Source organism: Platalea leucorodia (assembly GCF_965183815.1).
Source record: "Platalea leucorodia genome assembly, chromosome: 13".
Classification (NCBI taxonomy): domain Eukaryota; kingdom Metazoa; phylum Chordata; class Aves; order Pelecaniformes; family Threskiornithidae; genus Platalea; species Platalea leucorodia.
The window spans coordinates 3,977,725-3,997,115 of record NC_138835.1 but is presented as its reverse complement, the minus strand read 5'-3'; the positions used below and the strand labels follow the sequence as shown (position 1 = coordinate 3,997,115).

The 19,391-nt window shown below is 54.8% G+C and overlaps 1 protein-coding gene across 1 annotated transcript; it reads left to right on the top strand.

Annotated features, from left to right (window-relative positions):
• The first annotated feature begins 6,280 nt into the window (after nucleotides 1-6,280).
• On the top strand, nucleotides 6,281-18,730 carry GSS (glutathione synthetase). Its single transcript, XM_082326096.1, has 13 exons — nucleotides 6,281-6,313; nucleotides 6,764-6,897; nucleotides 8,684-8,829; nucleotides 10,313-10,388; nucleotides 10,939-11,078; nucleotides 11,233-11,349; nucleotides 11,810-11,890; nucleotides 13,105-13,182; nucleotides 14,519-14,585; nucleotides 15,238-15,432; nucleotides 15,625-15,706; nucleotides 16,041-16,230; nucleotides 16,997-18,730. Exons 2-13 carry the CDS (start codon nucleotides 6,769-6,771, stop codon nucleotides 17,118-17,120), a joined length of 1,425 nt encoding a protein of 474 aa, XP_082182222.1. The 5' UTR covers nucleotides 6,281-6,313; nucleotides 6,764-6,768; the 3' UTR covers nucleotides 17,121-18,730.
• The last annotated feature ends 661 nt before the right edge of the window (nucleotides 18,731-19,391 follow it).

Below are 19,391 nucleotides of genomic sequence, written 5' to 3'. Positions count from 1 at the left end.
GGATCTGGCCCTGCAGTGCCCTAGCTGTTTGTGGTTTTGCATCAGTTTTCATCTGCTTTGAGATCTGGGAGCACGAGGGTAGGTGGTGTCCTGCACACACACCGAGCCCACACAACCAGCCGCTTGCAGAGCATCAGTCCCCAGGATGATTCCACCACAGCCCCCTGCTCTCTCCACTCCTCATACACCTTCTCCTTTGCTCCATGGGAAACTAGACTAGGGTGGTGTTAAGGAGATAAGCTGATGGAAGTGGCTGCATTGGGCTGAGACCTGTTTGGCTTTAACAGTTGTTTCCTTGGCCTGATGAAGGCCATAGCTTTTCTCTCCTGGCCCATCAACCCAGCCTTCTGGTCACTGCAGGCTCACACTGCTCAGCTTGTCCTCCCCACTGTGCTTGGTCATCAAGCCTCACAGTAGGTCGAGCTCAGTTTATCTCATGACAAGGGATAGCTATTCAAGATGGAGTGGCAACAAACATGGTTCCTCATGGGACCTGGTAGGCTTGGACCTTCCTCAAGACTTGCTGTCGCCGAGGAGGGAGCAGTATTCCTGCATGTCCACATATCATGACAGGAGACCTTCCCACATCACTATGGCCCACATCAGCAAATGTCTGATTTCCAGTCTCTAGTCTGGATATGCCCTGGTGGGATACCATCCTGCAGACAGCAGCTTTCTGCTACAAGATGTCCCCTGTCCCTAAGCAAGACTGCCCCATGGCGTTTCGGCTCAAGGGTTACCTTGAGCATCCCAGCGTAGCAGCTGAGCTGGGCACACACATGCAGCCCATGCTACCACCTGTTTGTTGGCCAGCAAGAGAAATAAACCTCCCTAAAAGCTACCCCAGGAAGCAAGTCCTGGTGTTGGTGGGACTCTGGCCTCAGGGGACCAGCTGCTGGGTCCATGCACAACCAGCACGGCAGCTGCCGGGGCTGCGCCTGCAGGGATCTGCTCCCCGCCAGCAGAAGGGGATCAGCATCCATGGCTGGTCTCCACCCTGGTGCTGCAGAAGCTTAGGCACAGCTTGGGGAAGCGAAGGTGCAGCAAATGCAGGTTCAGCACGGCAGCTTTGTTTTCCACCAACCAGTCCCGCTGCTTCTCTCGCAGCCTGGCTCCGTGCTATTTATACCCCGCTCCACGACCACTTCATGGCACAGAAAGGCCTGGTGGAAAAGCTAAGGAAGTGAAATTACTTTGGGGAAGAAATGACACTACCCGTTTATAAATAACCCGGGTTTCATTGATCTTTTAGATGCTCTCTTGGCAGAGAGTCCAATGTCATTGCTCCAGCAATGCAGACAATACTTGGGCATTGTTTTATTCTCAGTTACAGGGAAAAGGACAGCACCAGCTGCCTTTCTATCTTTAGCCCATGAGAGCACCCTTCAATTGTTCTGCACTTCAAACAATAGGCACACGTGTGGGGGGTTTAAGATTGCTGGCCTTACCAGAGCATTTCGCATCGAAATGCGGCCTTAGAGACAATAGATTTCTTTCATGCCCTGGCTGAAGCTGGTATTTATATGACAGAGAAGCCAGGGTGCAAGAGCTCCGTCTTGTTTTTCTTGTGTGTGATGGGCCAGCAAGAGGTTCGGCTCCCCGGGGAGCCCTCTGAACTCTCTTCCACGAAAATAACCCTATTGTTCTCTCTTTATTTGGCTGGTGCCGAACATCACATCATCTCCTCCACTCGGGGAGTGAAGTTCATGGCTTTGGTACTACTCTATTGCAAAGACGAGTTTCTGCATTAATGCACAACTATCCTGAGATACAACAGCGTTGGCCAAAACCTCAGACTTGGCTATGTTAGTTTTGAAGCAAAGAAGAACTGGAGGATTTTTTTTGCCCCCGTTACAGGGTACCGGGGAAGCGAGCGCGCCCGCGTGTGGTTGATGAGCGATTCTTTGAAGGCGCGGACGGGCAGCCAGGCACCCAGCTCTGCAACTGGCCCGTCAGCTGCAGTGTATCAAATGCTCGTGCATAACTCAGCAGCGTCATGGGCAAACAATCTGCTCACTTTCTGGTGGCTCTGCCAGTGCGCTCGGTGCCGGGCTGCCTCTGCCCTGCGTGGCTGGGGGACCTGGGCTGTGCCGTGGGCATCCCGGGTGCAGGACGCGGCCGAGCGGGGGACGTACCTGCTGCAAAGCTCCCGTTCATGCACCAGGCTCTGATGAGTTAGAAAAGCAGGGTCTTGTCAGAGCTATTTACTCCCCCCGTCGTGGCTGATGTTGTATTGAGTTTCAATTGTCTGAGCCCTGGGCAGCCTTTGAAAGGGGATGCGACATCCCAAAGCCCATCTTTGAAGGCTCTTTAACAGCCAGAGAAGAGGTTTACAAGTATAAAATGCTTTTCTTTAAACTTTGCAGGACTCTATCTTTAGCAAATAAAGATAATGTCCCAGTTGCTGTTGTTCATCTTTTGTTGCATGTAACATGCCAAATACTTACCGTGTCTGCCATATTTTTTATCATTTAACCTTCTCTGAGCTGCATTGCAGCTCTCTTACGCTGTAGCAGAGATTATGGGCTATCTGCATGTACAAATCCTTCCCAGGCTACTGGATTAGTTTGAAAAGACCTCATTCTCCAGACTGAATTTGGAAAAGAGAAAGAAAAGGTAAGCCAGAGCTCTCTATAAAAAGCTTTCCCAGTCAGAGCAGGGTGCATTCATTCTGGGAGCTCCTGAGGACAGGGCAGCACCTTTTACCAACTTACTTGCAATGAAACTGGACCATTTTTTGCAATGTTTTGCTTAGAAATTGGCCCTTTCTCAGACTCTCGGAGCAAACGGAGAAGAGAGGGGACTCAGGACCCTGCCAGGACCAAGGATTGAGAGGGGAAATGCTTCTGTTTGAGTAAACTCTGTCCTTTTGCATCATCATTAAAACTCTTGGACTTTGTTCCTCACTTCCATCCCTCGACCAACAAGTGGGCAAACAGCCCTTGCCCCGTGGGGGGTCTAAGCAGGCTCCCGATGCAGGGCAGTTTTCCAGCGAGACAAGACTGGATCAACCAGTCCACTTCCAAATTCACAGCCTGGATCTGTATTAGTTAAGGTGTGAATCAACAGCTACCAATCAAAGGGACGGCAGAGAGGCAAGAGTAGGACTCCCAAGTCCAGAAAAGAGACAAGGTGGGTGCATTAGAGAGCTATAATCACAGAGCTTTATTTCTGAGATAGATCTCAAAGCAGAGCTAAGAGGCTTGCAATGACCTGGACAACTCCTGGCGCTGGTAATAGGATAAAGGGCCGGTCGCCTCTCGGCTTCGTCTGGCGACCGGTGATGATCCGCCTATGGAGGGTGACCGAGTGTAACAGCAGGAATTGCCCAGTGCTTACTGGAGAGATCCCTCCACCGCGGGCAGGCATGTCCCAGGGTGGGAGGCTGCTTTTGCATCCTCCTCTCAATGCGTCCCACGGTGGGGTCCCCCTGCCTGGGGCTTTCCCTTGCTGCCCCAGGGTGTAGGCGTGGATGAGGGCACGAGCAACATATGTGTGAGCACAGCATGCGTGTGTGAGCCTGGCACCCTCCTCTGCTGTCATGCTCTAGGTTAATATATATGTATGTATATATAGAGAGAGTCTTAATCCACCCAGTCTCTCTGCAGGTTAGATGGGTCGGGGACTCTCCTGCACAGACAGGCTCCGGGGCGAAGGGCTTGCTGCAGGGCTTGGCACTTTGTGCAGTTCCAAACCTGGTGCTGCTTTTGCTGCTGGATCTTAGGGCAGATGGGAAATCGAGGCAAAGGATAAAGTCACTTGCAAAAAGTCATCAAGTCAGTGGCCAAGTGAGGAAAGGATCTGCTCTTCCTCCCAGGCAGTCCAGTGACACATCTTACAGCCCTGGGACAGGTCACCAAGGAGATGGGGAGGTCTCCATCCTGGGAGGTTTTCAAGGCTTGGCTAAGAAAAGCGACAGCCACTCTGATCTCCTGCTAGGGACGGTTCCACTGTGAGCAGGAGGCTGGGTTAGAGACCAGCCCCTTCCCTCTCTCATTCCCTGACGTGAGGAAACGTCCAAGCTAATCCCTGGTGGTAGAACAGACAGAAAAAAATCAGTATCCACGGGTAGCACACTGGAGTCAATGAAATAATTCACAGTTTCCCGGTTTTGTGATTGCAGGATCCAAGCATCATACGTGGATTTCCTTGTTCCGCTCCCAAAGCTGCATTAATGAAAAATTAAGTCCAAATAAAGATGCAGATCTGAGGCTGGTGTTCAGCCGTTGTTCTGCTGGCTACACACAAGTGTCACACAACCCTCTCCCCACCAGCAATCAGTGACTTGAAACATTCATAACGCAGGTCACAAACCAAGTCCAGCCCCACTGCTTTTGTTGGAGCCTCACAGTTATATCATAAATGCACTGTGAAAATGCTTAAGTAATTATATTACACCAGTAGGTACACAAATGATTGCCTTGTGATGACAATAAATCTTTTTTCTAGTTACGCTGTTGCGTTGATGGTACCTTACTGGCAAACGTGTTAGGGTTGTGTCATTTTATTACACTTACTGTAAGGGCAGAGCAAGTTAGGACTGTCAGTTCCTTTGTATATTTAAACAAAAAAGCAGGAAGGACCTGGTTTGGTTTGGATTTATTTACACATAAACAAATTTTATCCGTTCCTAATACAGACACATTCCTGCAGAAATAACCCTCTTGATTTGTCACACTGCCATTTTGAGCCCTATTGCTGGGAAATGAATGCCCTGCAAGTATATGAAACTGTTCTGAAATCTGAGATTTACCAGATGTACTCGACCGAAGAGGCACAGAACAGCCTCCAGCCTCGGCTCTGTCCGAAAGGAGAGCAGAGAGCAACCCTATCTCCTGATGAACCGAGACAAAGTGAGCATAAATACACAACTAAAGTGTGAGAAAAATATCAGCTTGCATTACGCCGCAGGGCGTCCCAGGCACTGCCGAGGACTCGGGAGCGGCTCCCTGCCGCAGCACGGCCCACGGTCAGGGATGTCCCCATGGGGACGCCCGCGTGCACTCAGCAGCGTCTCTGGGAACAACGCGGGACATCTGCGATGGGGGCTGCCAATGGGCTGGGCTGCATCGAGGTACCCCCGGCCACCCCCCTTTCCAGGTCCTGTCAGTGCAGTGCAGCAAAGGGATGCGGGCAATGAAGATGTTGAAGAAATGGAAAACATGAAAATGTTTCCAATAATGGTTCAGTTCAGGTTCTTTAATTTCCAAAGCCAGGCTTGCAGTTCCTCCATCTTCCCCTGCCTGCAAAGGGCAAACTTCAGCTCCTGCAAAGGCAACAGATGATGCAGCTCCGGTACAAGAGAAAGTGCCTGGGCCTTTCTCCTGCTGCCCTCCCGCTGCCAGGATGCCTTGGGGGCACACCGGAGGGAAGATCACCGGCACTGCGGCAGGCTGGGAGCTCCGCAGGGAAAGGTGTTCAGCATTTGCACTGGAGAGTACTTCTATTCAGCACAAGAAGATCTACCCCAATAAATCAGTAAAATTATTGTCCCCCGATATACAGGCAGACACAATCTTGTCGAGTGTTGGCCATGGATCCATCCTGGAGAACGGCCCTAGCAAGCCCCTACCTGTTCCTCAGGCCGTGGGCATAGGCGCCGTGGGCATAGGTGCCCACCTCACCTCTGCAACTGCAGGGATGGCGCGCAGCCCTTGCTTTCCACCAGGAGCAACCAAACGCAGCGCCAATTCCCGAGCCGTGCCGCACCGCGTCCCCGCTGGACATAGCGCCTACAACGCCAGCGGTGGGGGGAAGCCGTGCTCCACTCTGCCGGGGCGCTCCTTCCCCAGGGGTCCCGCCGCTGCCACGCACCGCCTGCACGGCGGCGTGGGTGTTGCGTCCCTTCTGCAGGGGATGACGTCGTTAGGGCTGATTATGACTCGGAGGGGCTCTGAATTTTTCCCGCCGCAGGTGAGGGCTGAGCAGCACCGCCCCTGGAAGCAGAGGACGGTTTTCATTAGCTTGAGCCCCCCCGCTGCGGGCGAGCGCCTCCCCTCCCCGAGCCCCCGCCAGCGCTGCTCCCGCCCGCCTGACATCACAGCATGACGTCACACCTCCCCGTGACGCACCCCCGCTCCGGGGCACCACGCCCCCCTTGCTCCAGGCACGCATGCGCGCTCTCAGCTCCTCCCACAGCTCCTTCCCCCCGCCCCCGGCCAGCTGCATTGGCAGGCGGTGGTGTCGTTCGCCGCGTTGATAGGTCAGCGGCGCCGCCAATCTGTTCCCGAGGCGGGGCGAGGGGGAGGTCTGTCCAATCGCCTGGTGGCGGGCGGGGCGGGCCGCCGCGGCGGGCCGGAGCGGCCGGGAGCAGGTGGGCGCCGGCGGGGCGGCTCCGGGACCGGGGGCCGCGGTTCAGCGAGGGGCCGGGGTCGGCTGAGCTCCCGCCGGGCAGGCCCGCGGCAGGGCCGGGCCTCAGCTGCCCCCGGGCCGGGCGGCGTTGGCGAAGGGGAGTCGCGGCCCGGCCCTGCGCAGGCCCGCGCCCTGCGGTCCCGCTCGGGCCTTCCTGAGGCGAGGCGCGGGCTCGGGCCGTGGGCAGTGCGCGCTGCCGGCTCCAGAGGCAGGGCTCGGCTCGGGTGCTCGGCCCTGCTCGGCCGGGGGCTCGGCGGGGGGTGTGGAGGTGCCCCGGTGCCCGAGCCGGGCGGCCAGGAGGGTGCGGAGCTCCGTGCTGCCCCGGCCCTCGGAGGGCAAGGCCGGGCTGCCGGCCGGGGAGGGAGGTGAGGCTGCGGGGAGCGGGTGGGTGACTTCTGCTCTGCCCCCGCAGAGGCCATGGCTGCGCTGTGGGAAGACGTGCTGCGTGACGAGGCGGCCGTCCGGGAGGCAGCGTCGGTGGCCGTGGACGCGGCGCTGCTGCAAGGCGTGCTGATGCGGACCGAGGGCGAGCCCAACGCCTCGGATGTAAGTGCCAGAGTGGAGCTACGGGACGTGTTCCCTCCTGGCCAGGGTGTGAGTCAGCAAAGCCAGAGGAGCGCGGGGAGGAGCCGGCTGCCATCCCTGGGCTTGCTGAGCTCTGTCAACCTGCATTACTTCACAGAGAGCACCCAGCTGCCTGGCTGAAGCACAACTGACCTGGGGGCTATAACTCACACCCCATCCTGCTGATGAGTGCATCTCCCTGAGAGACAGCCCTGCTATACAGTTCCCTTTTTCCAAGGAGAGGGATAGATCTGGAAAGGTCTGGGAAATTGCCAGGAGCCCTGCATGTGTGTGGTGATGGGAGTTCATCCATTGTGTTCACGTTTGGGCCCCTCACTACAAGAAGGACATTGAGGTGCTGGAGCGTGGCCAGAGAAGGGCAGTGAAGCTGGTGAAGGGTCTGGAGCACAAGTCATACGAGGAGCAACTGGGGGTGCTCAGCCTGGAGAAGAGGAGGCTGAGGGGAGCCCGCATCGCTCTCTGCAACTGCCTGAAAGGAGGCTGGAGCCGGGGGGGTCGGTCTCTGCTCCCCAGGAGCAAGCGATGGGACGAGAGGGAATGGCCTCAAGCTGCGCCAGGGCAGGTTTAGGTTGGATATTAGGAAAAACTTCTTCACTGAAAGGGCAGTCAGGCATTGGAACAGGCTGCCCAGGGAAGTGGTTGAGTCTCCATCCCTGGAGGTATTTAAAGAACGGATAGATATGGTGCTTGAGGACATGGTTTAGTGGTGGACTTGGCAGTGCTGGGTTAACCATTGGACTTGATCTTAAAGGTCTTTTCTAACCTAAAGGATTCTGTGAGTCTATGATTCTCTCCCAGCCTCTCACCACCCTTTGAACCAATGGAGCGTCTCTCAGAGGGGGCCTCTGTTTTTGGCGTGCTCCCAGCTCCCAGTCAGCCTTTGCCCCGTATCTGGGACGAGGCAACGGGGACAGGGGTGGCTGATGCGTGGGATTACCTCGGGTGACTCTCCGGCAGCTGGATGGGGTGAGGGTGCTGATGGGGGGCTCGGCCTCTTGGAGGGCTATGCTGTCTTGGGGAAGAAGTACCCCTGTGCAAGAAGGGTGGGACACCGTTGGGGACGGGTCCCTGAGGAGCCTGGGGGCAAGCAGGCAGCTGTGCTGGGAGCTGGCAGAGGTACGAGGAGGGAGGTCTCCACCATGGGAGCTGCTCCTTGATGTTAGCCCCATGGTCAGGTCAGGGCTCTGAGGGGACCTCGAAGGGTAAGTGGAGGAGGGAGCCTGGGAGGAGAGGCCAAACACACTTCCAGTGTCCCTTGTTTCGTGTAAAAATCAAGGTGAATTGGGAACTTCTCTCTGGTGTAATATTTTGGCTTTGAGGGTGGCCCTCACCTGAGCTGTGGGGTGAGCCAGGGGTCCAGAGTTGCCCCTGGGACGTAGTGAGCAGGGATCAAAGAAGCGACTCTGAAGGCCAAAACCCAGGAGTGGCAAATTCACCTTGTCTCTGAAACGGAGGTGTTTTGGAGACAGTGCTTTCTAGTTAAGGTGGAAACAGAGCATCCTTCAGAGGGAAGCCCAGCTCGAGCTCTGAAGCAGCTGCTCCTGTCTCCACAGTGCCCCACGGACGGCTCGTAAAGCTAAGCCTTCAAAAGTGAGGGGTCAGCAGGGTTGAGGCTGTGTGTCTGTCCAGGGTGCACCGAGGAGGGCTAGGGGTGGCTTCAGCCTTCAGAGAAGCAGCGGAAGCACCTCTTTAGCCCCACTTAAACTGCGTAGACCTCACTGTTCTGCTGCTGCATCCTTGTTTGCAGGTGGTGAATTATGCTCCCTTCACGCTGCTCCCATCCGCAGTACCAAGGGCCCTGTTTGAACAAGCGTACGCTGTTCAGCCAGACTTTAACCTGCTGGTGGATGCTATTAGTCAAAACAAAGAATTCCTGGAGCATACTCTGGCCAGGTAACTTTTCTTGCGCATTGCATTTAATGAAATATTTTAAATGCAAAGCACTTATCACCTTTCAGGCATTCCTGCCTTCCATCTCTTCATGTCCTTCAAGCTGAGGCGGGCACTCCTGTCCTCTGCAGAAATTTTCTCCTTTGCTGCATTATTTGTCCTAAGATTAATTTCCATCAAGCCTCTGAGTTTTGAGGTCTCCTTGGGCCTCGGAAGATGGGATATCTGGCCGAGAGTTGACTCCCTGCAATGATCTTCAATTTTGCCAGTGTTTCAAGCTTGTGAATTCTTACTTGTGACCTTGTTGGCCCCTGGGCCTTAAATTTAAATTGCTGGAGTCTTCTTTGAGGCCTAGATTTACTGGTCTCTCTTAGTCTTGTTTTGCACCTGCCTGTGGCTATCCGATAGCCACCAGCTCTGCTGCCTGCCCACAGTTATGAAGAGAAGGTGTTTGTTCCTTCCCCGACACCTACCTTTGATCAGTCACCCCATGTCCCCTGCTTTCCCAGCCATGCTGGGAAGGTGACCCACAAGCTCTGGGTGCCAGAGGACTGGTCAGCTCTGGCTCGTGAACTCTGCTGGATTTATCTGTGGCTGTTGCCCTGTGCTGGAGTGACCACCCCTGATTGTGGCCCCAATGATCTGTAGGGCTGATGCTTCCACAAAACCCATTTCCCTTCCTGCTGCCTGTTCCGTGCTGCCTGTCTGCGCAGGTGCTGCTGGCTCTCTGGCACCAGGACGGAACAAAGTAGATTGTTTTCCAGCATCCTTGTTGTTTTGCTAAAGCCTGACCTCTCAGAGCTCTTTTAATGCTTGCGCCTGTTCCAGAGCTGGCTGCAACCAGAGCTTGTGGGGGCATGTTTATACCTGTGGTTAAGGAACGCAGCGCCTGGGGCTTGTGTGCGCTCAGGCGCCTGCCCTGTGCCGCCTCCTGCGCGGTGTCTCAGGGCAGCTCCTGGAGGTGCTGCTCATGGTTAGCTCAGGGATTTGGGACCCTGCAGAAAAGCCAGACCTACTCTAGCAGGGCCGCTGAAGCACTTGGCGCCACAACGTGTGGGGTTTGGAGCCCAACAAGACAGGGGGAATTTGATGAAGCTCGTGAAGCTGCTTCTATGGACCATGCGTGCAAGCACAGAGAGACTTCTGATTTCTTTTCTGTATCTGCAGAATTCTGCTGCATTTCTGTGCTTTTGCTTGTCCTGTCTTTCTGCCCTGCAACTGAAAGTGACCTCTGCACAGCGGTGCTTTTTGTAGAGTGCCTGTGCTGAGCAAACTGGATTTGCGTTTTGATTGTGCACTGTGGCCCCTGATGAGGATTGCATTTGTGGTGAGATGCTCAACAGTGCGGTGGGACTTGGTCTAGCCACAGCCCTGCTGTTTGTGCTGGAGAATGTCCCTGTTAAGGATTTTTTTCTGGAGAGGAATTAATTTTCTTGTTCCTTTGTGATGGTGTAAGGGGGCTGATCTGGTCTGTCTTTCTCTCTAGCACCATCAAGGTAGATGACTTCACAGCTCGACTCTTCAGAATCCACACGCAAGTTTTGGAGGAAGGCTTGGCTCAGGTACCTTGGCGGGAGACCCGAGTGGTCAGCAGCCATGCCCCTTTGCATGGCGGTGGGATTGCCTGGTCTCTGTCTGCAAGCTTGCTGCTGTGGGCTTTGAACTCTCCCATAGTCACGGTGGTCGCTCCCTACGTAACTGAGACATCGTAGCAACCTGTGAGTTCAGGACCTTGCCCTGTTTGACAGTCATGCCCTTTGGTTTGTGCTGCTGGAAACAGTCAGGCCTTGACTGGGAGGATTTAATATGGTTTATTGTCCTCTGGGAACCTTGGGAAAGTGCAAGGATGTGTGCTGTGTCAGGACCTGCGCCAGACAGGCTGTCCCTGCAGAAGCTCCTTTACTCTCACAAGTGTTGTTAACTCCTCTGGAGCACTGAGGATGGCTGTGGGCCCTCAGCAAGGGGCAAAGCGCCCATGGGCCCATCTTGCTGAGGTTTTTATCAAAATGAAGGTGGCTGGCTGCGCCCCAGGAGGATTTTGAAGCGAGGTCATCAAAGGGATTTGCAGTTAAAGGCAACAGGAGAACCCACTTCACCTCCCCTCTGTTTCAGTCTGTGTTTTTAGGCATAAACCGCTCTGATTACATGTTTGACTGTGGGGTGGATGGGACAGCGGCTCTGAAGCAGATAGAAATAAACACCATTGCTGCCAGCTTCGGAGGCCTCACCTCCCGCACTGCGGCGGTCCATGGGTAAGGGAGCATCTCTGGCCTGTGCTGCCAGGCGCTGCAGCAGCTGTATCGCATGGCCTGCTGCACTCTGTGTCTTTGCATGCCCTGCAAACTCCTGCTCCCTAGGTCCGGTCGGGGGCTGTCATGGCATTTACAGCTTTTTTTTGTTCCACAGGCAGGTGTTGAATGTGTTGGGAAAGTCTAAGGAGGCATTGCGCCTGCTGCCTAACAACCCATCGAAAGGGCTTGCCTTGGGTATTGCGAAAGCGTGGGAGCTCTACGGTTCTCAAAGGTAAGGAGAGAGGAAGTGCTGCAGGCTGGGTTATCTTGTCTCCCCTGGGGATGCACATTTTTGGTTTTGAAACTGCGCTTTCTGAAAGATGCCTGTTTGCTAGATGGGCTGCTCTCGAAAAGCCTGTGGCACCCTGGAAAGAGCAATGCGGTTGTCTTAGTGTGCAAGGCTGCTGTGTCGCAAGGGCAGAGAGGTGCAGAGGGACCCTGGAGGAGTTGTGTGGTTTAACAACCCTGCACAGAGCTTGCTTTTCCTCCTGCCCTTGTGCTTATGCCCCACACTGGTTCGGTAATTACGCAGGATCAGTACTGCTCTCCATTTGCGTGCTGACCCTTAGAAACACTGGAGAAAGCGAGCAGGAGCAGTGCGGGAAGTCTGAATTGCAGAGATGAAAAGTTGGTGATCCTGGGTGTGTGTGGAGTGTTTCTGGGTTTAATGATGTCCTTGGTATCTCTTCCAGTGCTGTGGTGATGTTTCTGGTGGAGGAAGTCCAGAGGAACATTTTTGATCAGCGATGTGTAGAAAATGAGCTTTGGAACAGGTAAAGGTTGAATTTTCCTGGGATGGGAAAGGAAGGAGACGGTACAGTTTTGGAAAAGGGAAGCAGAGCAAACTGCTGCCAGATCATGGTGTTTCCCTTGAGGCAGCTTGTGAGGCGTCTCCAGGCTCTCCAGCAGGCACGGCATGGCCGCGGGAGCGTAGGAGCAGGCCAGGGAAAGATGGAGGTGTGCAGAATCCATTTGCTTTTTACTTTGTCACCTACTCAAGGATAAAGTTAAAACGCTTTTTAGTTTCTGGGACTGTGAGAGGGCATGTCTTGGTATGTAACAGGGCAGCCTTTATCTTGGACTTATCTCTGTGGTCTGTTACGCAGCTCTCTTCAGCGTTCCTTTGGTGGCCTCCTGTCTAGCCTCAGCACCCACCTTCATCTTCTCACCAGCCTCCCAAAGCCTCTCGCCAGCTCTTCGCTGGAAATACCAGCAGCCATCAAAGCCTCTGGTCTCCAGGGCTGATTCCTTGCTGATTTTGTGCCTGTGTAATCCTCAGAGCTGCACCAGCTTTGCTGTGGGCCAGGTCTCTTAGATGAGACAATAAGGGGCAGTGGGGTTAATGAGGGTCGTGCTTGCTCTCTGACTTGGGATTGGGCACAGGGTATTTTATAAAAGCTTAATTAATGAAGCTTCAAACCCATTGTGAAAGACCTGGGCAAAGTAAGCAACGCGACAGTGGAGTAAAGGGCTCGGAGAAGGAGGTGTTTTGATAAGGTCTGGCCCTGAGCCTGTGCTGGAGCAGTGGGAGGTGCATCGCACTGTGTCTCCAGATCAGCAAGTCCACACTGCCGCTGTGTGGAGGAAAGACTATAAAGCCTGAAGGAGGTAAAACATGCAGGAAGTCACTGTCTGTCTGCAGCTCGTGGCTTTGAAGCCAACAGTGAGTGAATCTGTTGTGTAGGGATAAAAAAACCAAAATATTGACTTCTCTCAGAAACACTTCAGGAGGTGAAAGCTGAGTATGGAGAAATCCAGGGTGTTTAGGCACGTGTTCTGATTCCTACAGTATTTGGGCTGGAAACGTAGGACAGGAGCTAAAAACAGGGACTGTTTTGGCCTGTAGGATTCCTCTGGCTCCGTAGTACAAAGCCTGAGGTTATTTCTGAAGGAGCCTACTGATCCTCCTTGCTGGAGCCACCGGTTCCACCTGTGATTTCTAGTAACTATGCCCAGCCTGGTGACTCTCCCATTCCTCTCTTAACAGGAATATTCGGGTCATCAGGAAGCGATTCAGAGATGTGTTTGAAAAGGGGTCTCTGGATGATGCCAAGAGGCTGTATATGTGAGTATGAGCCAAGGTGCGCGTTCCTGGCTGTGTGTTGGGCACACAGGGCTGTAAAGGGGAATTTTCAACCAAAGCTGGTGGTATGTTTTGAGTGTAAATAGTGATTTTCTGAGAAAGCAGTTCTATTCTGTGCTCCAGGCTGCTGCTTCCCCTTAGAGCTGAAATTATTTTGTTTTCACTGTGGTGAGATTCTGCAGACACACACCAGTCCCTTACAGCTGGAAACATAATTTCCCTCCTTCAAGCTGCAGCCTTAAGAGCTCTGCGGGATCTTTACTTCCTCCGCATACATCTGCTACGAAAAGCCCTGGCTATTTCAGAGGCTTCCACAAAGACATTTCCTGTTTACTGTGCACGTGATGCTCTGCCAGTGGGAGTTGGGCTGGGTTATTAGTGCTAGAAGAGGAAGCATTGCATGTCCTTATGGTATCTGTTGGTCTTGAATGCACTCAGCATTTTGCCCGCTCCCTGTGGAGGCCAGGACGTGCGGGTCGCAGGCTCCAAGTGCTGGCAGTTGGTCTCAAATGTGACGTTCATCCTATTTCCAGGGTAGTGTGCTCGGAGCTGTACAAGCTTGGAGCTGTATGGTTTCATGCCAATGTTTTTCTGTAGTTAGGCTAATTTTTCCATGGTTTGACCTTTGGTGCCTCTGCTGTGTTTATTGAATACACTTGTCATTGCCAGACAGTTAAAGGGACAGTGTATCCACTGTCCTTCCTCCAGAGCATCCTCTCCTCTTACTGATGAATGCCTTTACAATTACACTGCCTGGCTGTCAGCAGTTTCTGTGCTGCTTTCCCTGACCACACGCACAGTTTGTGTGGCCAAATCTTGGGTGTGTGGTGTTACAGGTATGCTGACGGCCCTGCGCTGGCAGGGTGTTTTGGTGCCTGAGCAGGTTGTTGAGTTGATGTCCTGCCTTGAATGGCCACTGGAGAAGGACCCTGCTCTCTCCCAGCTTCAAGAATCTCTCAGGCTGGGCTCCTGGTGGCAAAAGCTATTAAAAAAACAGGTTCTTGCCTCCCTGCTGATCTGGGTGCCTGAATTATTGAGACTGGTTAGTCAGGGCAGAGGCCAGGTGTCAACTCCCTGTGTCTCAGGACAGGGCAAGCCAGCTGGGGCTCAGTGGAGAGGAGCCAGGGCTTGCAGTCCTCAGCTTTCTCTGGCAGAGCCAGCCAGGAGCAGAACAGCCCAGGAGGCCAAGGAGAAGGGGCAAATGCTGTAACGCCTTGCCTGCCTGACCCTGTTGCAGCCTCCTTGGTGCTGGGGGGGTTTGGGCAGAAGCAGGCAGGGACTGGCCTGGTTCTGTGAATGCTTCTGGTTTCTGTTCCAGGGACGGCCAGGAGGTAGCAGTGGTGTACTACAGAGAGGGCTACGTGCCAAAGAACTATGACCAGCAGGTCAGTACTGACCACTCTGCTCCGAGAAGCCACCTGTGCTGTGGCCGCGATATGGCTTTGCCTGGCAAGTTTGAAATGCCCCGTGATCCCAGGGGCATCTGTCCTGTCCTGGGTGGGGTTAGTCTTGTCCGGCATGGCTGATGGCATTGGGAAGCGGTGACTCGGCAGTGCATGCGAGTGTCCCTGGCACTTGCACAATAAGAAAAATGAGTGGCTTTCTTCTCCAGTAACCACTCGTGGTGACCTCTTACCGCAGCACTGAATTCCTTCTGTACAATATGGGTTAACACAGGTATTAGCACCTGCTTAAAGGGTTTAGACTTGATCTCCAGATCACACTTTGTCCTTTACTAGGACTGTTAGGTTGCAGGTAATAACAATACAGACCAGATCTTGCTGTAGTCTGGAGGTGGCAGCACTGGACAAGCTGGGGAGGGGGTGCAGGCAAAGGCAGTGGACTAACCTGGCTGTGCTGTTTCCAGAGGTGGTGGGAAATCCATGTATGCATGTCTGCTTGTCTCCGGAGTGCTATTCCCACCCCCCATCCCTGCCAGGCAGGGAGGGAGGAGGCAAATATGTCAATAATAAAAAAAGTGGAGAAAACCTTTTGGTTTTTTTTGCTGACGGGATGGCTGCTCTCTTTCTGTCTCAGAACTGGGAGGCACGGTTGTTACTGGAGAGATCGAGGGCAGTGAAGTGCCCTGACATTGCTACCCAACTTGCGGGCACCAAGAAGGTCCAGCAGGAGCTGAGCCGGCCAGGGACACTGGAAAGATTACTGCCCGGCCGTGCCGAGGCTGTTGCTCGAATAAGAGCAACGTTTGCTGGACTCTATTCCCTGGACGTGGTGAGTGTGAGCGGGGCTGCAGCAGGAACCAACGCGCAGACGTGTGCTTGGCCTGCATGATTCTCTCTGGTGAAGAAGATGAGAGGGCTTTGTTGTGGTCCCTGGGGGACCCTGTTGATCCTGCTCAGAGGGGTCTGTCGAGGAGTCCCTGCTCCTCCCTGATGCTTTGCTGTTGCCATCCTTTCCTGCCAGGGCGAAGAGGGTGACAAGATCGCTGCTGCTGCTATCGCTGACCCAAACCAGTTTGTGCTGAAGCCGCAGCGAGAAGGTGGAGGTATGAGCTGGAGCGGGTCCATGTGGGTTTTCATTGTGGTTTGTGCTTTATGCAGGAGAGGCAGTGGCTCTGTGATGGTTCCTGAGGCTGTGCTGAGGGATAAAAGCTGGGGCAGGGTGGCTTGTAGCTTCTTGTAGCCGCGGGGACTAGTTGTGGCAGTAAGATAGGGCTGCTCCTGGAGGAGCTCCCTAGGCCCCAGAGCTGGGGTGTGGGGAGCCCAGGCAGCACGTGGGGAAGCAAAAGCTGGGTTGGTTCGGGCTGCTGGGGCTGCACAGCTGGGGCCAACGGCTTCTGCTGTGCTGGGAAGTGCTTGACTTGCTGGTTTTGTTGTCAGGGAACAACCTCTATGGTGAAGAGCTCAGGCAGGTTCTGGAGAAGATCAGAGACAGCCCTGAGAGAACCTCCTACATCTTGATGGATAAGATCAACCCACAACCAGCAATGAATTACTTGCTGAGGGCTCACAGTCCCCTACAAGCGTCCGAGTGCATCTCGGAGCTCGGTATTTTTGGTGTCTATGTCAGGTGAGAGGCATGCATGCGTTACGGGGTGGTTACCTGCTCCAGCCGGCACTTGGGTGGGGAGCTTTCCCCTCTGCACTGTCTGAGCACAGCAGCAGGGCAGATGTCTCTGGGGAGGTGGAGGTACAGGGGACAGACGTGGCCGTTTGGGCTCTGCCCCTGTCAGCAGCTCTCTGAGCACCGCGTTCAGACACTGAACTGCTGCTCTGTACCCGCTGCCAAGCGAGTTGTTGAAAAACAGCAGAGCTGGTGCTGGCGGTTACTGGTGTAACGGCCACGTGGAACTGGCGCGTCTCATCCCTGATTTCGGGGAGCACTTCTCGGGTGCTGGATGCGGCCACATGCTTTTCTGAAGCCCTGGCAGTCTCAGAAATATCTGAAGGCTTAATGCGGTCATGTTCAACCCTAAATAGCTGCTGCTTTTGTTTAAAACCCTTGTAGGCCCATAGAAATGTTTCCATAGCTTATAAATCAAAGTCCTTCTTGTACAATTTTAGAAACAAATGTACTCTGGCAGCATTCAGAACCTGACACTGCCTGTGTGCAGAGCAACGAGACCAAAATGGCCCAGCTGAGAAAGGGCACTGTTGCTGGCAAGCACAAAACAGGCTCAGCTCTGTTGTCTGCGGAGACCTCTGCATTAGCCCTGGGGCTTTTACTTGCCAGTTACCTGCCCTGTGCTGTGGCAGGGAAGGTGAATCAAATTGTCCAAGGTGAAATGCCATGAGCTTTCTGCTCTGCAGGTGCTCAGTTGCCCTTTTCTTTGCAGACAGGGCAAGGAGATGGTGATGAACAAGGCTGCCGGCCACCTCCTGCGGACGAAGGCGATCGAGCACGCAGACGGCGGGGTAGCGGCTGGGGTGGCGGTGCTGGACACTCCTTACTTGGTGTGAGGAGGCGATGCCCCATCCCGCCCACCTCGCTCTGCTGCCCGAAGAGCTGATCTGCCACAGCGATGTTCTCCTTAGGGTGCGCTTACCATGGTCTGACGTGGCGGGGACGGTGAGGAGGGACTGTGTGGACGCAACTGCTCAAACATCCTGCGTGCCAGCCCAGCTTCTCCTCTGCACTTCCTCCTGCAGGAAGAAGGGACTCCCTCGCTCTGCCTGCACAGGGAGCCCTGCCCCACATGCGTCCCAGCTGTGGCCTCCCAGGCCTGCATTGCTCTGGGTGTTCCCTTGGGGGGGGGTCTAGCCTGCGGGCAGGGGTACGTACAGCAAAGCTGATGGGTGAATGTGCCACAACAGGCGCTCGCGCTGTTGCCAGTTTCACGCTCCTTCACGCTGCGTTATTTCTGGAGACACACAAACCCAAAGCCTAAGGAATGGGAGGAGAAAGGTGGATGTGCAAGTAACAGCCTTTATCTGCAGGATTTGTGGTCTAGGTTAAAGAGGGGAGCCCAGCTCCACGTGCCTGTGGCCCTTCCAGCCCTCCTTCAGGTGCCGCTGCTGCCCTCATTTCTGCTTTTCTCTGTGCCTGAGGATCCTCAGGGTTCCTGCACGAGGGCCAGCTGCCCTCGTGTAATTTGCCCAAGGGCCTCTTGCTTGCTTTTGCTTTGCCCGACTCCTGCTTTGGGTACTCATCCCACACAGTGCCTCTGCTACAGAAGGCAGGCAGCAGTGCAGAATGCAGCTGGCAGGCCCTGCCCTCCCCAGGGAGGGCTGCATCTGCTCCCCTTGCCTCCCACAGCCTCCCCCAACAGATCCCCACGGGTGGGCACAAGAATCCCTCAGTGGTGGCAGATCCCAGCGTGATGCTGAATTGGAGCCTTGTGTCATAGGCAGGGCAAATTCTGCATCCCCAAGGGCTTGTGCCAGCATATCCCACTGCAAGTGAGACACTGAGCGCCCGCCGCTGCACGTATGGCCCAAGAGTGGCATCAGGGAGCCCTGACCTCGGTAATGGTCCTGCTGGGACGTGGGGCGGGCTGAAACTGGGAGCTTTGCAGCGGGGAAGTGACGGAGTTGCAGGAGAGGCTGAGTGGGTGCAGCCCCAGCTGCCAAGTGCTTCGCTCTGCGACCAGCACCAGCGGATGGATGGTGAGATGCGTCTCCCTCCAGGGTTCGTGGATCAGTGGGAACAGCGCAGCAGTGCAGGGACAGAGGTGTGCAGGCTCTCTGTCCTATGGGCCATTGCCTCTTCCTCCAGCCCCTCTTCCTCCTCAGCCGAGCAGTCCAAGGGGATAATTTAAGTTCATAAAAGATGCACCTGTCTGGCAGTGCCCTGGTAAAGCACCCGGGCAGCCTCAGCTCTACCCTTTCAGCGACACCACCGAGAAGCAGTGTAAAGCCAGCATTTCTGAAGAATGACGGTGCCGATTGCCAGAGCTGCACCCTGCCGGGCACACTGCCGCTGTGCGGTGGTGCTGTGCGCTCCAGTCATCAGTCTTGCACCTTGGAAAGAGTCCAGTTCTGCAAGTGTAACTGATTCTGTGATTGCTGGGTGGTTGTTTCTTTTTAGGGGTGGTGATTACCCTCAGCCAGAGATTAATACGTACGTGCAATCTGAACACTGTTCTTGTGTCAATTTTTTCTCAGAGTGGCTGCAAAGGGGAGGTGGTTGCCTCCTCCCGGGCCAGGCATGGCTTCTGGGCAGCCACACACCTCTGCGTGGCCCTTTCGTGTTATCTTCACAGCAGGGATGGCTCAAGCCAACCCACCAGTTTCTGCTCTGGTTGCTGTAAGGCTGCACAGCACTGTTTTGGAGCGGTGTCCCTGGCGCTCAGCCCTGCAGCACTGGTCCAGCAAAACCAGTGGATGGAGAGCTGCTGGTGTGAGGGGTGCCAGGTAAGACAGGCTCCAGGAGGAAACGCTCTCAGCCTGGAGCCGTGACTGTGCCGTTTGCTGGAGCATCGAGGAGCAGGAGAGCACTGCAGCAGGGCCCCTGAGCTGCTGGTGAGGCCTGAGCCGAAGGTGACACTGGGGACCAGAGCATGGAGGCTGGTATCCATTGCTGTGCCTGGGCGAGGACCAGGCCTGGTGTGGAGGCGAGGCAGCTATCACCAGCCCTGAGCTTCCTGGGCTGCTCGTCCCTCTCCCTGGCGTTGGTCCTGCGCGGGGGGCTGAGGACAGGTGCCTGTCACACTCTCTCATGCTTTCCACAAGCCTTGGTGGAGCAATGTTGGCTGGAGACCAGGGAGAAACTGAGGCACAGGCTCCAGCCCT